General features: G+C 42.5%; 1 protein-coding gene across 1 annotated transcript in view; it reads right to left on the bottom strand.

Moving 5' to 3' along the window:
- The window catches only part of LOC126473138 (grpE protein homolog, mitochondrial), a 53,917-nt gene extending 37,966 nt beyond the window's left edge, over positions 1–15,951 (bottom strand). The window contains exons 1-2 of the mRNA XM_050099997.1: positions 15,670–15,951; positions 15,337–15,532 (exon numbers count right to left, since the gene is read on the bottom strand). Of these exons, the coding sequence (XP_049955954.1) occupies positions 15,337–15,532; positions 15,670–15,758 (285 nt within the window). The 5' untranslated portion in view covers positions 15,759–15,951. The remainder of the gene's footprint in view (positions 1–15,336; positions 15,533–15,669) is intronic.
- Between the last annotated feature and the right edge of the window lie 496 nt (positions 15,952–16,447).

Genomic DNA, 16,447 nt, shown 5'->3' with positions numbered 1-16,447 from the left:
TATACCTGTAGGTGTCTGATAGCCGTAAAATAGGCGGAGCTTGGTCCAAACCTGGGAGGAGATGGTTCGCATTCCAGTGGTGTAGACATAGCATTCCCAACACTCCTTTTTCCTTCGTTTGATGAGACGAACATGGGCACAGAGCCATTTGAAGGCAATAAGGTTCTCCAGGGAGGGGTGGTGCTTATGAAATTGGAGGATCCGCCTATAGACTCTGATGGTCGCAGCAATTCCGGCGACAACCACAGCACCGACTTCTGCTGGGGGCAACTGGAGGAACAAGGCATTGCCGATTCAGCCACGGCAACAGTGGTATTAGTGATGGCATGGATCACTTCATTGATGGTGGCATGCAACGGTTAATCAACCTTGGTAGTAGTTGTGAAAGTGTTCCAGTCAGCTTTGGGAAGAGCCCACCTGGGCATGCATCAAGATGGGGGATGCTGGGGTAGGGACAGGAAGAGTGGAAAGTGGTCACTAACACACAGGTCATCATGTGCTCTCCCCAGTGGGCAGATGGAAGAAGACCAGGATTGCAAACAGAGATCAATGGCTGAATAGGTGCCATGTGCCACACTGAAATGTGCGGGGACACCTGTATTTAGGAAGCAAAGGTCGAGTTGAGTTAGTGGGTCCTGAACATCTTTGCCATCACCAGTAACCTTGGTGCCACCCCATGAAGGATTATGGGCTTTAAAATCACCCAAAAGGAGGAAAGGTGCAGGGGGGGGGGGGGGGGGGGGGGGAGTTGCAAAATGAGTGCAGCCAATACATGAGGCGATGCATCACCATCTGGAGGGAGGTAGATGTTACAGATGGTAATTTCCTGTGTTGTCCTCACCCTGACAGCCACAGCTTCTAAAGGTGTTTGAATGGGCACAGGTTCACTACAGACAGTGGTAAGGACAAAGATGCAAACTCCACCTGACAGAGTGTCACAGGCACGACAGTTTTTTTTAGTAAGCTACAGACGGCAGGGGCCTACACTGCAGCAAACCAGGTTTCCTAAAGGACAATGCAAAAAACGTGTAACGCTTAAAAGTTGATGTAACTTAGCTAGGTGGGAGAAAAAAACTGCCGCAGTTCCACTGGATGATGACACCTTCCAGAATCGGGGAAGGCATGTAGTGACCAAAGAAGCAAGTTATGCGTCAGCATCACCTGCTGCCACCAGTTGAGTATTTGTATCCACTGCCATTGCAGATGAGGCATCGCTGAGATCCAGGTCCTCGGGGGACACTAAAATCTCCACCTCATCCATGGATGCAGAACCGGTAGGGAGTGGTGGTGTTGGGGCCACCAGACGGTCCTGTTTCTTAGCAGACTACTTCTTGGTGTGCTTGCCTTCTCACTTCTCTTTAGGGGCTTGCTTTAAGGACTTCTCTGAAGTAGCTTCAGGCATGGAGGAAGACCATGAAACTCTTCATCCAGCATATTTTGGCTCCTTTAGCCAGTGGCGAGTGTCTGCTGTGGCATTAGTGGAGATCTCGGAAGAAAGAGACCCAAGGGACCGCTTCCGCACGAGAGGAGCCAGAGGAGCCTCTTGCTTCTCCAGCTGGGGGGGGGGGGGGGGGACGGCACTGATGTACCCTGAACTTGAGGGGGGGGGGGGGGGAGGTGTATTGCTCCCGAAGTAGGTGCTTTGTGAGCAACTGAAGAAAGTCTGCCGGTCCAGGGTATAATACAGCATAATTTTCCACTCCTTTTGGGGTACTGTGCAGTCTGGCGAGCATAGGGAGTGGTGCTCTCCACAGCTGATACAAGTGGGAGGAGGCGCATATGGAGTATTTGGATGGAGTGGATGTCCACAGTCTTTATGTGTGGCACTGGAATTGTAGTGGGAAGACATGTGCCCGAATTCCCAGCACTTGAAGCACCACATAGGGGTAGGGACATATGGTTTAACATCACAGCGGTAAACCATCACCTTGACCTTTTCAGGCAATGAATCACCCTCAAAGGCCAAGATGAAGGCACCACTACCAACCCTACTGTCTTTGGGTCCCCTATAAACGCACCAGATGAAATGAACACCCTGCCATTCTAAATTGGTGCAAAGCTCATCATCAGACTGCAAGAAGAGGCCATGATGGAAAATAATCGCCTGGACCATGTTGAGGCTTTTATGGGGAGTGACGGAAACAGGAATATCACCCAGCTGGTCACAGGCAAGTACGGCCCAAGACTGGGCTGGGGATGCTGTCTGTATCAAGACTGAATCATCTCTCATCTTGCACTGTGACTTCCCCAAACTTGTCCTCGAGATTTTCAACAAATAATTGAGGCTTTGTAGGTCTAAAGGAGTCCCCATCCATTCTGTTACAGATGAAATACCGAGGCGAATATGGCTCTCTTCTTTCTGTAGCCCTATGTTCCTCGCACGTTGTAGCGAGGGACGGAAATGAGTTAGGGTCATACGTGTCAGCATTGTATTCAATCTTTCCCTTCTTAGGGACTGCTGGCACCATTTGGTCACCAGCAAGAGATGACTTGGTCCGCTTCATTGCGGGTCATCCGCCCTGATGCTACCCACTCTGATCAGGGGCTCTCCCCTTGGGCGCCACTCAGTCACAGCAAAGGCCACCTGGCATGAGGGCCATTGCCGGGGGTCCTGATGCCCCAAGAACACGGGCATCTACTCCTTGGCATACGTGGGGTATTTAAAGCTCAGACATCAGCAGTGCAATCCCTGTGTTGTCAGGGGGCTACCACCAAATGGGTACATGATGGTCCCACTACAACAAACTGGCTAATGTGCTGTATATTGGGCGCAGAGAAATCCAATATTGTCATGGGGGCAAAAGAGGACAGGAGACAACAGAAGAAGAAGAAGATGATGATGATGTACCCAGGAAAGTGGCCAAACAGTTGAATTGCAGGTGGAGAATCAAAGCCATGACAAGAAGAGGTTCAGGAGATCAAATCTAATGGCACTATGGATAACTGCACCATGTAAGGCGTGCTTCCCCAAATGACCCGCACTTCTGAAGAATTTGGGAAGGGACAGCTCAAACCATAAAATGGGACCTGAAGTTTTAGGGCCAGAAAGTGGGAGAGTCCTTTTAGTCCCTCTTATGACAGGCAGGAATACCTCAGGCCTATGCTAATCCCCGGACCAGCAGGGGGGGGGGGGGTGTCCAGTGTTGACATCGTGATTAGTTTGCTCTCGGAAAGTTTTGTGACTGAACTAATTTGTGTTTTATAAGTTCTGTGAAAGGCACCAAGAAGTGCTTGTTTCTTTCTTTTTTCTTTTTGGTGACTAAAATGGCACTGATTGTCATAAGCCTTCATCATTTTACTACAGTAAAAGTCAGATTAAATCATTTAAAGAAATGTCACCACTGGACAAAGAGCTTTTAACTTAGATTTAAATCAATTAACTGAAAAATAGCAATGAAAGTCTTAATTAGGTTTAGAAATAAAAAATATTGCTGTCCTTCATGAGTTTCAAGTCTGTGACCTTCTCCAAGAAGCTCCTAAGCTAAAACATTACGTTTATGGTCATAGAGCAGTAGCCATGTTGAGTTCAACCTTCAAAAATTTGGCTTCACATAATCTCATGCAAAACTTTTTTAATGTAAATCGATCTCTGTGATTATAATAACTGTATATGTGACGCTAAATCACGTCTTGTGCAGAAGGATCTAGTAGTGTTTGGCTACTGCTGTGTACGGAATGTGTGTGTGTGTGTGTGTGTGTGTGTGTGTGTGTGTGTGTGTGTGTGTGTTTGTTTTTCCATGTATGATGAAATACAAAATTAGAGGGCCAGATCCAGGATTTGGGATCCAAATACAACAACAAAGAAAACTGTACAAGGTGAACTGGACAATATTGCGACAGTTTGGCAACAGCGGACAATTCAGAAATGACATTGAGTGCTCTGATTGAAACAAACCACCTCCAGCCCATGAAGTGTCATATCAAGTAATTTTAATCAGACTCTAGGCACTTACCTACTGACATAGTACTATTAACGGCTATGATCAACATCGTTACACTTAAAACACTACCTTGAGTGACAATTCCCTGTTCAAAATGATCACATAAGGTGTCATTAACTTGATATCGAAAACAGCATGGTGATAGGAAGAAGACATCCTTGAAAACACAACTCGTGGAGCTGCCCAAGGATAATACAGGGTGTTTCAAAAAGAATATACATACTGCAAAAGTTTAATTTTGTCCGAACTATTGATCGCTGTACCTTGGCTTGGCCATTGGAGAAACAAATACATAGTCTAGTTTATATTAATAGCTTCTAGATTTCAGTTGTCTTCTGTTTCGCTTGGTAACCGTCATGTGTTTAAACTGGCTACTCCACAGCAGACATCATTTTGTGTTCTTCAGTTTGCGAAGTGCAATTCCGTGATTACAGTGCAAAGACGTTTCAGGCTGTGGTACCAAATTGATCCTCCGAATGGGTTGAACACTTGCAGATGGTATTGGCAGTTTCTAGATACAGGATATGTATGTAAAGGAAAGAGTCCTGGCCACCCTCGTGTTCCTGAAGAAAATGTTGCACGAATACAAATGCTTTCCAACGTTGTCCTTCAAAATCAACTCCTCGTGCCAGTTGGAAGTTACAACTGCCTACAATAATAATTTGGTGTGTTCAGAGACGTTGGTTGGTTATGAAGCTGCACGAGTTACATACTGATGACAAACGCAAACGTGTGGCATTTTGTAAAGAGATTCTTGATGCTACTGACAATTATAACACTTTTGCACAACGCATCGTGTTCAGTGATGAAGCGACTTTCCATGTTAGTTGTCAGGTGAACAAACACGATGTTCAAATTTGGAGCCTACAGAATCCACATGCAGCCACTGAACATGTAAGAGATTTGCCCAAAGTCAATGTGTTTTGTACAATATCCCGATCACGTGTTTATAGCCCACGTTCAGCAGTATCTCGCTATATTATATAACTAGTTGTTTCCGAGGCTGCACGAGGACAACTTCATTTTTCAACAAGACGAGGCATCCCTCACTGATTTGTCAAGTGCGTGAATATCTGAATGAAACTCTCCCAAACTGTAGGATTGGTCGTCAAGTAGCTGGCAACGTAGCAAGTCTCAGCTGGGCTCCACAGTCACTGGATTTGACATCCTCTGACTTCTACCTGTGGGGTTTCATTACAGACAATGTTTATGTACCACCACTCCCACAGAACCTGGAACAGTTGAAGAACTTGATCCGTACTGCCATAACATCAGTGGCGGAGGACATGCTTGCCCGAGTATGGGAGGAATTTGAGTATTGATGTGATATTACTCATGTCGCTGATGGAGGACATATTGAACATCTGTACTCTGAACTTGAGAGGTTCATAAATATGTGTGTGTGTGTGTGTGTGTGTGTGTGTGTGTGTGTGTGTGTGTGTGTACACAGTTTCATATCTATATGTCTTAATGTTTAATAAATATAGGCATTCGAAATAGGTATATTATTTTTGAAACACCTTGTATATCTCCAAGTAGTATCATGGGCCTTTTCAATGTCAAAAAAATATACCTAGGAGATGACGCCGATGCAAGAAAGCCTACATTAAAACTGCTTCCACAAGAGCCAGGTTATTGAAGGTGGACCGGTCCTTCCTAAACCTACAATGAAGAGCGTGTCTTTGCTAACAGCACATCGCCTGCAGCGCCTATCCTAGGCCTATGACAACATCAGTTGGACCCAAGACGACCAGAAAACCATGGCCTGGTCAGATGACTACTGATTTCACTTGGTAAAAGCTGATGGTAGGGTTCGTGTGTGGCACAAACCCATGGACCAAAGTTGTCAACAAGGCACTGTAGAAGCTGGTGGGGTTCCTAATGGTTTGGGCTGTCTTTGCATGGAATGGACTTCTGAGCCCTCTGGTCCAACTGAACTGATCACTGACTGGAAATGGTTATGGTCAGCTACCTAGAGACCATTTGCAGCCAAGGGCCACAACTGTTCGCGATTTGTTTGCAGAACATTCTGGACAAATCGAGTGAATGATCTGGCCACCCAGATCACTCAACACTAATCTCATTGAACATTTATGGGGTGTAACCAAGAGGCCTGTTCATGCATAAAATCCTCCAACGGAAACACTTTAGCAATTATGGACAGCTGTAGAGGCAGCATGGCTCAATATTTCTGGAGTGAACTTCCCGTAACTTGTTGAGTCCATGCCATGTCGAGTTGGGGCACCACGCTGGGCAAAAAGAGGTCCAACACTTGCGTCATCATGTACATACATACATATTATTTTGTACATTATTAAAATAAAGATGAATGTACATATGTATGTCACATGTATGTACTACAATTTACTTTCAATCACACACTCATTTATACGAATGTGTTCCTCCGTCCCTCTCAATTGTCTGGACACACTAATTTGAACATTTTTCCTAGTCCCTGGAGTTTCAAATTATTGAAAGTCAATTGTATTCTTATTCAGCATAAAATTTTGTTGGAGTATACAAAAGCAGAAGCTCACAGGTTAAATACTTTTGCAAGAATGTAGGTGGTGCAAACTTGGGACTCCTATCTACGAGAGGCTGTAGTCATGGTATCAAATGATATAGTAAGCTGAAAGTACAGGGTGATTATACTTAAACTTCCAAAACTCTGTAGAAACACCACCACTGGTCAGAATGACGTCAACTTGAAATGGAATATTGTTGGGGAAGGGGGAAAAACGTATGGCAGGAAAAAAACAGTGTGAACACTGATCAACAGATGGCACTGTATGCGTCAGAATATGTAAATCAAAACACCTGTTATGCGCACGACCCACTGAAATTGGTATAACACGCTGGGTACATGGCATATCCTCCTTTCACGCCTGCGACGTTCGCCATGACTGTCTCAATGCTGGATCACACTCTGCTTGTAAAGCTGTATTACAAGAATGACGATTGTGCACACATTGCTCTGCAGAAGTTCCAGACACTGAATGGTTTCAAAAAAAGGTGTTGGTCCAATGACTGCCGTGGGTCTGGAGAAAATGATTCAGAAATTCAAAAAGACGGGTTCTTTTGGTGTGCAACCTGGTAGAGGAAGGAAATGAATTGATTCGACATCAGTGTGAATTGATTCGACATCAGTGTATGCAATGGCCCTTGCAATGAAGGAGGAGACGCATCATCGTATGCCAACATGTAGTGCACTGAGAATTTCCCGAACATTGGACATACCTGTGACCACAGTGTGTAAAATCCTATGAAACATCCCTCTTTGCTATCCATTCAAAATTACCCATGTGCACGAGTTGCTTCCCATTGACCTGCCAGCAAGAGAGATGTTTGCTTTAGAATTTATTGTTCGCATGGAAGTGGACAATGATTGGCCATGGAAGGCTTTGTGGACAGACGAAGCCCACTTCCATATGACAGGATAATTATGTCAATACACAGAACTGTCGAATATGGGCAATGGAAAATCCACACGCAAATCTACCAGTACCACTTCATCCTGAAAAGGTCACTGCTTGGTGCAGGTTTATGGCTCCATATTTATGGCATAGGGCCATATTTTTTCGAAGAGACAGGTGCTTCCGGTCCTGTTACCTGCACCGTCACTAGTAAGTGCTATGAGTGTCTTTTGCGCAACCACATCATTCCAGCTCTCCAACAGTGTGGATGGGGTCATTTTTATGCAAGATGGTGCACCGCCGCACATTGCAAATCCAGTTAATCAGCTGCTGAAGTGCCATTTCGGAAATGCCAGATTTATCAGCCTCCATTTCCTTTCAGCTTGGCCGTCCCAATCACCTGATTTTAATCCCTGTGACTTCTGGCTGTGGGGATATCTGAAAGACGTTGTGTTCAGTGTTCCAATTGCAAACTTAGGTGCATTGATGGCATGCATTGCGCAACAAATTCTGAACGTGACCCCAGAAACATTTTGATCAGTTGTGGAACAATTAAAGCAAGTGATGCTTTTTTTGCAGTTTTTGGCCTCAGGACAATTTTTGGTTGGTTGGGGGAAGGAGACCAAACAGCGAGGTCATCAGTCTCATCGGATTAGGGAAGGACGAGGAAGGAAGTCGGCCGTGCCCTTTCAGAGGAACCATCCCGGCATTTGCCTGGAGCGATTTAGGGAAATCACGGAAAACCTATATCAGGATGACCGGACACGCGATTGAACCGTCGTCCTCCCAAATGCGAGTCCAGTGTGCTAACCACTGTGCCACCTCGCTCGGTGTCAGGACAATTAAAAACTGATGTGAGTGATGCTTTTTATGCGGTTTTTTGCCTCAGGACAACTAAAAGCCAATTTTTCCCATGCAATGTGATATGACCTTGCTGTGATGGTTGAGCTTACGCAACTAACAGTATCACACCTGTACATCCATGCACACTGAGCAGTACAGTTTGTTTAACACCAAACGTACACCTTAGGCACTGTTGTATGATTCATTTTGCCATTTGTAGTCGATCACTTAAATTATGATGTTTACAACGCCATCTATTGCTACATTTTGTAACTATTTATTTTTCTTCTAACATACATTGTCCCTTTCTTTGATAATATTCTGTTGCAATTTGGCATCATTCTGACCAGTGGTGTTATTTCTACAGCAGTTTGAAAGTTTAATTATTAATCATCCTGCATATACACATCCATACAAGACGACGTTTAACTCAGAAGCTCAACTGGGAACTGAACGAGTATAGGCATAAACACAAAAAGCGTGAGCAGATTGTAAATAATCAGCACAATAAATCAAAGGTTCTCATAACATGAAGGAACAAACTGAAAGGCAAGATGTATTTAATGAAATGGTGGATCATTTAGCCAAGACCACTGCAAAATGAATTACTGTGTACAAAGTCCTCAATATCAAACAGCACCTGAAACAAGTTGGGGCTATTGCTACCAACTTCACAGTTTAATTGACTCCAACAAATGATGGAATTAAATATCAGCTGGTAGAGAAGGAGATGCATTATCAGCAACATAGTAATTAACGTAAGTATTTGATAACACTTCACTAATTCATAAGCAAACTGTCACATTTCAATCAAACAAAGGGCTCAAGCTACACTACAGACCAGTATTTCACCACTACTAAGAACTTAGATTCGTTGACTTCACCAGCTCACAATCGCCTTTCGAACTTGACTAGATCTCAGGCTACTCTACAGATCAGTTTGCCACCACAACCTGCATTCCAAAACATACAAAGAAAACTACTGCTAATGTTCTGTTTTCTTCCTTTTTGTGCATGTATAATGTGAAGTGCCACATTGTAACATCATGGGACAGAACCACCATCTGGTAATGGTAGGATCGGAAGACCCAAACATAAAACTGCAAAGAAATGTTAATGGAGTTAGGGACACTACCATGCTATGATTTCTTAGTCAACGAGGACGATAAACAATGTAGCAACAGCTGCAACACGAGCACTGAATGAATCTGTTCTGCCATTTAGTGAATATGGAAGCAACTGCAAGTGCTTCTTTACTGTATGTGCAGCACAGCTGTTTCATGTACAGGAAAAGTTACTTCCAGAATCATTTTTAAGATAATTTGAGGGCCTGGTGCCACTGAAGTGGCATGAAAGATAAGTTATGTGTTGAGTTGGTTTCAAAAAGAAGCATTGTCTTGGGGACTGCAAGCAGTGGAATTCTGATGATCTCAAAGAGTTTGGCAGCAAATGTGTTAATTAGTTCTGGTCGCAAATAAGCAAAATGATGAAACTTCCTGGGAGATAGATAAAACTGTGTGCCAGACCAAGACTCGAACCATGAAAGGCAAAGGTACCGTGTACGAGTCTCGGTCTGGCACACAGTTTTAATCTCCCACGAAGTTTCATAACAGTGCACACTCCGCTGCAGAGTGAAAATCTCATTCTGGAAGCAAAATGATGTTCAGGCTCAGCTTTTCAAGGTCATACATACAGCAGAAAAAATTGCAGGGGCTTCGAAAGGGTTTTTCTCCAGGAACTGGGAAACCAGTCAATACTTAAACGAACCTTTTACACATGCAAACTGGGTGACACCACTAATAATAAAATTATATGAGGATATCTGAGAAGCCTGTGGCAATTCCACACATTTAAGGGATAAATATTGCATGAATGGGAGCCAAAACACAAATACACACAGTAGGATATGGCTGTAGTGAAGTCTACCTGTAGAACAGTTTCTCCTGCAAATATCATATATTTTGTTGATTAAAACAGGAGAGGAAAGTACAGAACAGGACCAATTGGCTACCAGCATGTGCAAGAGGGTGATAAAGAGAGAATAATTTCTCACATGATCCTACAAGAATCTAGCTGGAACAATCAACCATGACAATTAAGAGTGGTGATGTATGGATATGACGTCCAAGAAGCTCTGTTAGAAGAAGATACGAATAGTCTTGTAGTCAGCTACCAATGATAAACAAGGAGTTTTTGAGCTGCTCTGGAAACAGTTTTCAGCTTTATCACAGGGCACCTTACAGGTAATTAATAAGGAGAGAACCATACAATTGTTGCCACCACACAGCATTAGAGCCCAGAACACTGCTGGAAAAAGCAGCGAGCCAATAAGAAAGCAGGCTCTGAGTGAGTTCATGATAGTAGTGCTACGACTATGTGCCCCCATTCATACCTGGGTGGGATTGGCTTCTCAACACTAAGGCACAGCTTACACACAAGTACTGCGTATCTAGCACCCTAGCTAAATAGTGTCACAATGTAAGGGACATAACAACTTAATATTTATTTTATTTCAGTGTCCTGGCTGATAGAGGGGTCAAAAAATGAGGACTGAGTAAAGATTAGTCCATGTTAGTCATACACCCACCCATTAGTATGTCACAAAAGTATAAGAATCAAAAGTTTCAAGTTAGTTATTATTGTTGTTGTAGTCTTCAGTCCTGAGACTGGTTTGATGCAGCTCTCCATGCTACTCTATCCTGTGCAAGTCTCTTCATCTCCCAGTACCTACTGCAGCCTACATCATTCTGAATCTGCTTAGTGTATTCATCTCTTGGTCTCCTTCTACGATTTTTGCCCTCCACGCTGCCCTCCAATACTAAATTGGTGATCCATTGATGCCTCAGGACATGTCCTACCAACCGATCCCGTCTTCTAGTCAAGTTGTGCCACAAACTCCTCTTCTCCCCAATTCTATCCAATACCTCCTCATTAGTTATGTGATCTACCCATCTAATCTTCAGCATTCTTCTGTAGCACCACATTTCGAAAGCTTCTATTCTCTTCTTGTCTAAACTATTGATCGTCCACATTTCACTTCCATACATGGCAACACTCCATACAAATACTTTCAGAAACGACTTCCTGACGCTTAAATCAATACTCGATGTTAACAAATTTCTCTTCTTCAGAAACGCTTTCCTTGCCATTGCCAGTCTACATTTTATATCCTCTCTACTTTGACAATCATCAGTTATTTTGCTTCCCAAATGGCAAAACTCCTTTACTACTCTAAGTGTCTCATTTCCTAATCTAATTCCCACAGCATCACCCGATTTAAATCGACTACATTCCATTATCCTCGTTTTGCTTTTGTTGATGTTCACCTTGTACCCTCCTTTCAAGACCCTGTCCATTCCATTCAACTGCTCATCCAAGTCCTTTGCTGTCTCTGACAGAATTACAATGTCATCAGCGAACCTCAAAGTTTTTATTTCTTCTCCATGGATTTTAATACCTACTCCGAACTTTTCTTTGGTTTCCTTTACTGCTTGCTCAATATACAGATTGAATAGCATCGGGGATAGGCTACAACCATGTCTCACTCCCTTCCCAATGACTGCTTCCCTTTCATGTCCCTCGACTGGTATACCTGCCATCTGCTTTCTGTACAAATTGTAAATAGCCTTTCGCTCCCTGTATTTTACCCCTGCCACCGTCAAAATTTGAAAGAGTATTCCAGTCAACATTGTCAAAAGCTTTCTCTAAGTCAACAAATAATAAAAACATAGGTTTGCCTTTCCTTAATCTTTCTTCTAAGATAAGTCGTAGGGTCATTATTGCCTCACGTGTTCCAACATTTCTACGGAATCCAAACTGATCTTCCCCTAAGGTCAGCTTCTACCAGTTTTTCCATTTGCCTGTAAAGAATTCGTGTTAGTATTTTGCAGCTGTGACTTATTAAACTGATAGTTTGGTAATTTTCACATCTGTCAACACCTGATTTCTTTGGGATTGGAATTACTATATTCTTCTTGAAGTCTGAGGGTATTTCGCCTGTCTCATACATCTTGCTCACCAGATGGTAGAGTTTTGTTAGGCCTGGCTCTCCCAAGGCTGTCAGTAGTTCTAATGGAATGTTGTCTACTCCCGGGCCCTTGTTTCAACTTAGGTCTTTCAGTGCTCTGTCAGACTCATCACGCAGTATCGTATCTCCCATCTCATCTTCATCTACATTATCTTCCATTTCCATAATATTGTTCTCAAGAACATCACTCCTGTATAGACCCTCTATATACTCCTTCCACCTTTCCACTTTCCCTTCTCTGTTTAGAACTGGGTTTCCATCTGAGCTCTAGATATTCATGTAAGTGGTTCTCTTTTCTCCAAAGGTCTCTTTAATTTTCCTGTAGGCAGTATCTATCTTACCTCTCGTGAGATAAGCCTCCACATCCTTACATTTGTCCTCTAGCCATCCCTGCTTAGCCATTTTGCACTTCCTGTCGATCTCATTTTTGAGACGTTTGTATTCCTTTTTGCCTGCTTCATTTACTGCATTTTTGTATTTTCTCGTTTCATCAATTAAATTCCGTATCTTTTCTGTTACCCAAGGATTTCTACTAGCCCTCGTCTTCTTACCTACTTGATCCCCTGCTGCCTTCACTATTTCATTCCTCAAAGCTACCCATTCTTCTTCTACTGTATTTCTTTCCCCCATTCCTGTCAATTGTTTCCTTATGCTCTCCCTGAAACTCTGTACAACCTCTGGCTCTTTCAGTTTATCCAGGTCCCATCTCCTTAAATTCCCACCTTTTTGCAGTTTCTTCAGTTTCAATCAACAGTTCATAACCAATAGATTGTGATCAGAGCCCACATCTGCCCCTGGAAATGTCTTACAATTTAAAATCTGGTTCCTAAATCTCTGTCTTACCATTATATAATCTATCTGAAACCTTTTAGTATCTCCAGGGTTCTTCCAGGTATAAAACCTTCATTCATGATTCTTGAACCAAGTGTTAGCTATGATTAAGTTATGCTCTGTGCAAAATTCTACCAAGCGGCTTCCTCTTTCATTTCTTAGCCCCAATCCATATTCACCTACTACGTTTCCTTCTCTTCCTTTTCCTAATGTCGAATTCCAGTCACCCATGACTATTAAATATTCGTCTCCCTTCACTACCTGAATAATTTCTTTTATCTCATCATACATTTCATCAATTTCTTCATCTGCAGAGCTAGTTGGCATATAAACTTGTACTACTGTAGTAGGCATGGGCTTCGTGTCTAATTTGGCCACAATAATGCGTTCACTATGCTGTTTGTAGTAGCTTACCCGCACTCCTATTTTTTTTATTCATTATTAAACCTACTCCTGCATTACCCCTATTTGATTTTGTATTTATAACCCTGTATTCACCTGACCAAAAGTCTGTTTCCTCCTGCCACCAAACTTCACTAATTCCCACTATATCTAACTATAACCTATCCATTTCCCTTTTTAAATTTTCTAACCTACCTGCCCGATTAAGGGATCTGACATTCCACGCTCCGATCTGTAGAATGCCAGTTTTCCTTCTCCTGGAAACGATGTCCTCTTGAGTAGTCCCCGCCCGGAGATCCGAATGGAGGACTATTTTACCTCTGGAATAATTTACCCAAGAGGACGCCATCATCATTTAATAATACAGTAAAGCTGCATGCCCTCGGGAAAAATGTTAGTTATAGTCAATTCAATTATTGTTTGGCGTTGCAAGGTTCGCAAGAGTAGGTAGATGAACCACTGACAGCAAGAAATAATATATAAGTAGTTTGTAAATCCAATATATATCATTGATGAGATGACCACTGCCAGGGCACGTAGCAAGGGTGGTTTGGGAACAATGTTGGACAGGGCAACCACCGGAGGTCCACATGGCTTAGAGAGAATGGATTAGCACCTGCACGTACCGATGCTTGCAGGCGATGGCCACCTGCATCACTCTGAATCACTGCCCAGTGAGTACAATAGCACAGGGCCACAACATGATGGCACTGATGAACGGACAGTGGCAGCAGAAGCTTCCAAAGGACTACCAGGACCCACCTGGTTAGGCAAGAATCAGAGCAGTAACGTTTTGGTTAACTGGCCACAAACAAATGGCTTGGTGGAGCTATGGTTGTGACCGGAGGATTGTGTCCATGTAACTGGTGAGCAATAAGCATGCAACATTAGCTTCACCTGGTCGCTTCAACACCAAAAATAAAATCAATTAGTTACATAAAGGGAATAAAAGACTAAACACATGCAAACTGAGTTAAATTTATTTAACGGACAACTCCTTGCATTTTTAGCAGTGTATGTATGATATACAAACGTAACACGCACTAAAATAATCAGACTCTTCCACTATATAATTTGGCTTTCTGAAGTAATCCTGTAGTTTTACTTTTCATAACAAGAAATGCACTAAATATGCTGCAAATGTCTACATATGGGTAGAAAATAGACAAATGTGTTACCACAATCTCATTCAAACCTTGGGCTACTGACAGCCAGAGAGAGAGAGAGAGAGAGAGAGAGAGAGAGAGAGAGAGAGAGAGAGAGAGAGGTGGGGAGGGGGCAGGCACCATGTCCTGTCAGAGTAACACCCTAGCCCACAAATGCACCAACACAGACTGACAACCAATGTAGTTTGGACACTTGATGTCAATCTCAAACATTTACTGATTTCAGCACCACAGCCTGAAACGAAGAGGACAGGGCTACTAAACAACAATATGACACTCAGCTTGACTTTGAATACAACACTTGAGAGAATATTTCACAATAAAAATTAGAAACGGACAGGTTTTAAGCTGGTGTCAACATGAAAGTTGGTTTGAAAGCAACAGTGCTTTGCTAGGCAAGATCCTGCAATTACACTCCCCCCCCCCACCCATCTTTGCGTTTTGACTTTGCCAGTTATACTGCCCAGAAGATTGGATCTATTGTCTGTCATTTTACCAAAGAGTCACACCGAACAGAGGAAAACATGTTGCTAAAAGATCATTTTATCTTCAAATAAATGACAGGATAGTCCACAGTCGTCAAAGATAAGATCAAAGGCAACAGTCAAAAGATGAATGCAATGCAGACAACTCTTGATAACAACAAACATCTGAACATTAGGTTAATTATATAAATCATTTGTATCTGTGACAATGCAAACTAGTGAACTTACATCCAATGTTTTGTTTTCCTCTGTCAACCGCGAAACTTCTTTACTCAGTTTTTCAATCTCCGATTTCAGGTTATTGCTTGTTGTATCCGTTCCTGGAGGCGTCGGATCTGGATCGGTTTTTTTCCCTTCATATGCCGCTGTGCTGCAAGTTTTCCACTGCTGACGATTGCGGGGAACATACTTGAGGTGAGAAAATCTATAAGAACCAGAAAACGCACCTATCAAATGTTTACGCAACATGTAAGAAACATTTCTCATACATATGTAAAACATATATGCCATGAGTTCTGTTCTCTGATAGCACATTATGTATTTCGTTTTTTAAATGAATACCTCGATGTTACAACTGTTGCCTGTCCATTAATACTTTCCGTAAACCCACATGCCACCCTCAAGCCCATACGCAAGCCGGCAGCAGCCATCTTCGCCTTGCTGAACTTTAAACAGGTCAAAGCTAATCACGAAAACTGTTAGTTCCATCGGTTCCATCTGCACAGTGAACCCATTGGGAATCCTCAAATATCTGCCCGAACATATTTTGCGGAAATAATTATCTAGTCGGATGTGTGCGATATCAAATGAATTTTACAGCTGACGTACAAAAGCAGAATTAAGTCCACAGCGAGACACAGATCAACTCTCTACCATGACTATTTCAGCGACAGTTGAAAGTGAGGAAATCTTACAAGAAATTATGTGACCTCTCGGTGGAACTATTCGACAAACAAATCTCACAAGAACACCCTGCGGACTGAGTTTCTTCGATGTTATTCATATCTATAAGATCAATATCCAGATAATTTCCTAAAGCAATATGACACTTCTCTTAAAATCAATTAAAAAGCGCTTTTGAATACTAGAGCATTTCTAATGCTATTAAGTATAAAAACCTGCAACATATTAACGAACTAGTCGGTAGCTCAGCGCATACGTTAATCGTGTTGTAGTCATAGGGTGTTTAGGATTCACTTTCTTACTTATTAACAAATGGAAAAATAAATAGCAAATATTGAATCACATATTTTTAAAATAAAGGTAACACCTTTTTATTTTTAACTGTCGATCATATGAAAATAAATCAAAATTTGATAAATCTTTTTATTAAATGGCA

Source organism: Schistocerca serialis, chromosome 4 (assembly GCF_023864345.2).
Source record: "Schistocerca serialis cubense isolate TAMUIC-IGC-003099 chromosome 4, iqSchSeri2.2, whole genome shotgun sequence".
Classification (NCBI taxonomy): domain Eukaryota; kingdom Metazoa; phylum Arthropoda; class Insecta; order Orthoptera; family Acrididae; genus Schistocerca; species Schistocerca serialis.
This window is presented reverse-complemented; position numbering and strand designations above follow the sequence as displayed.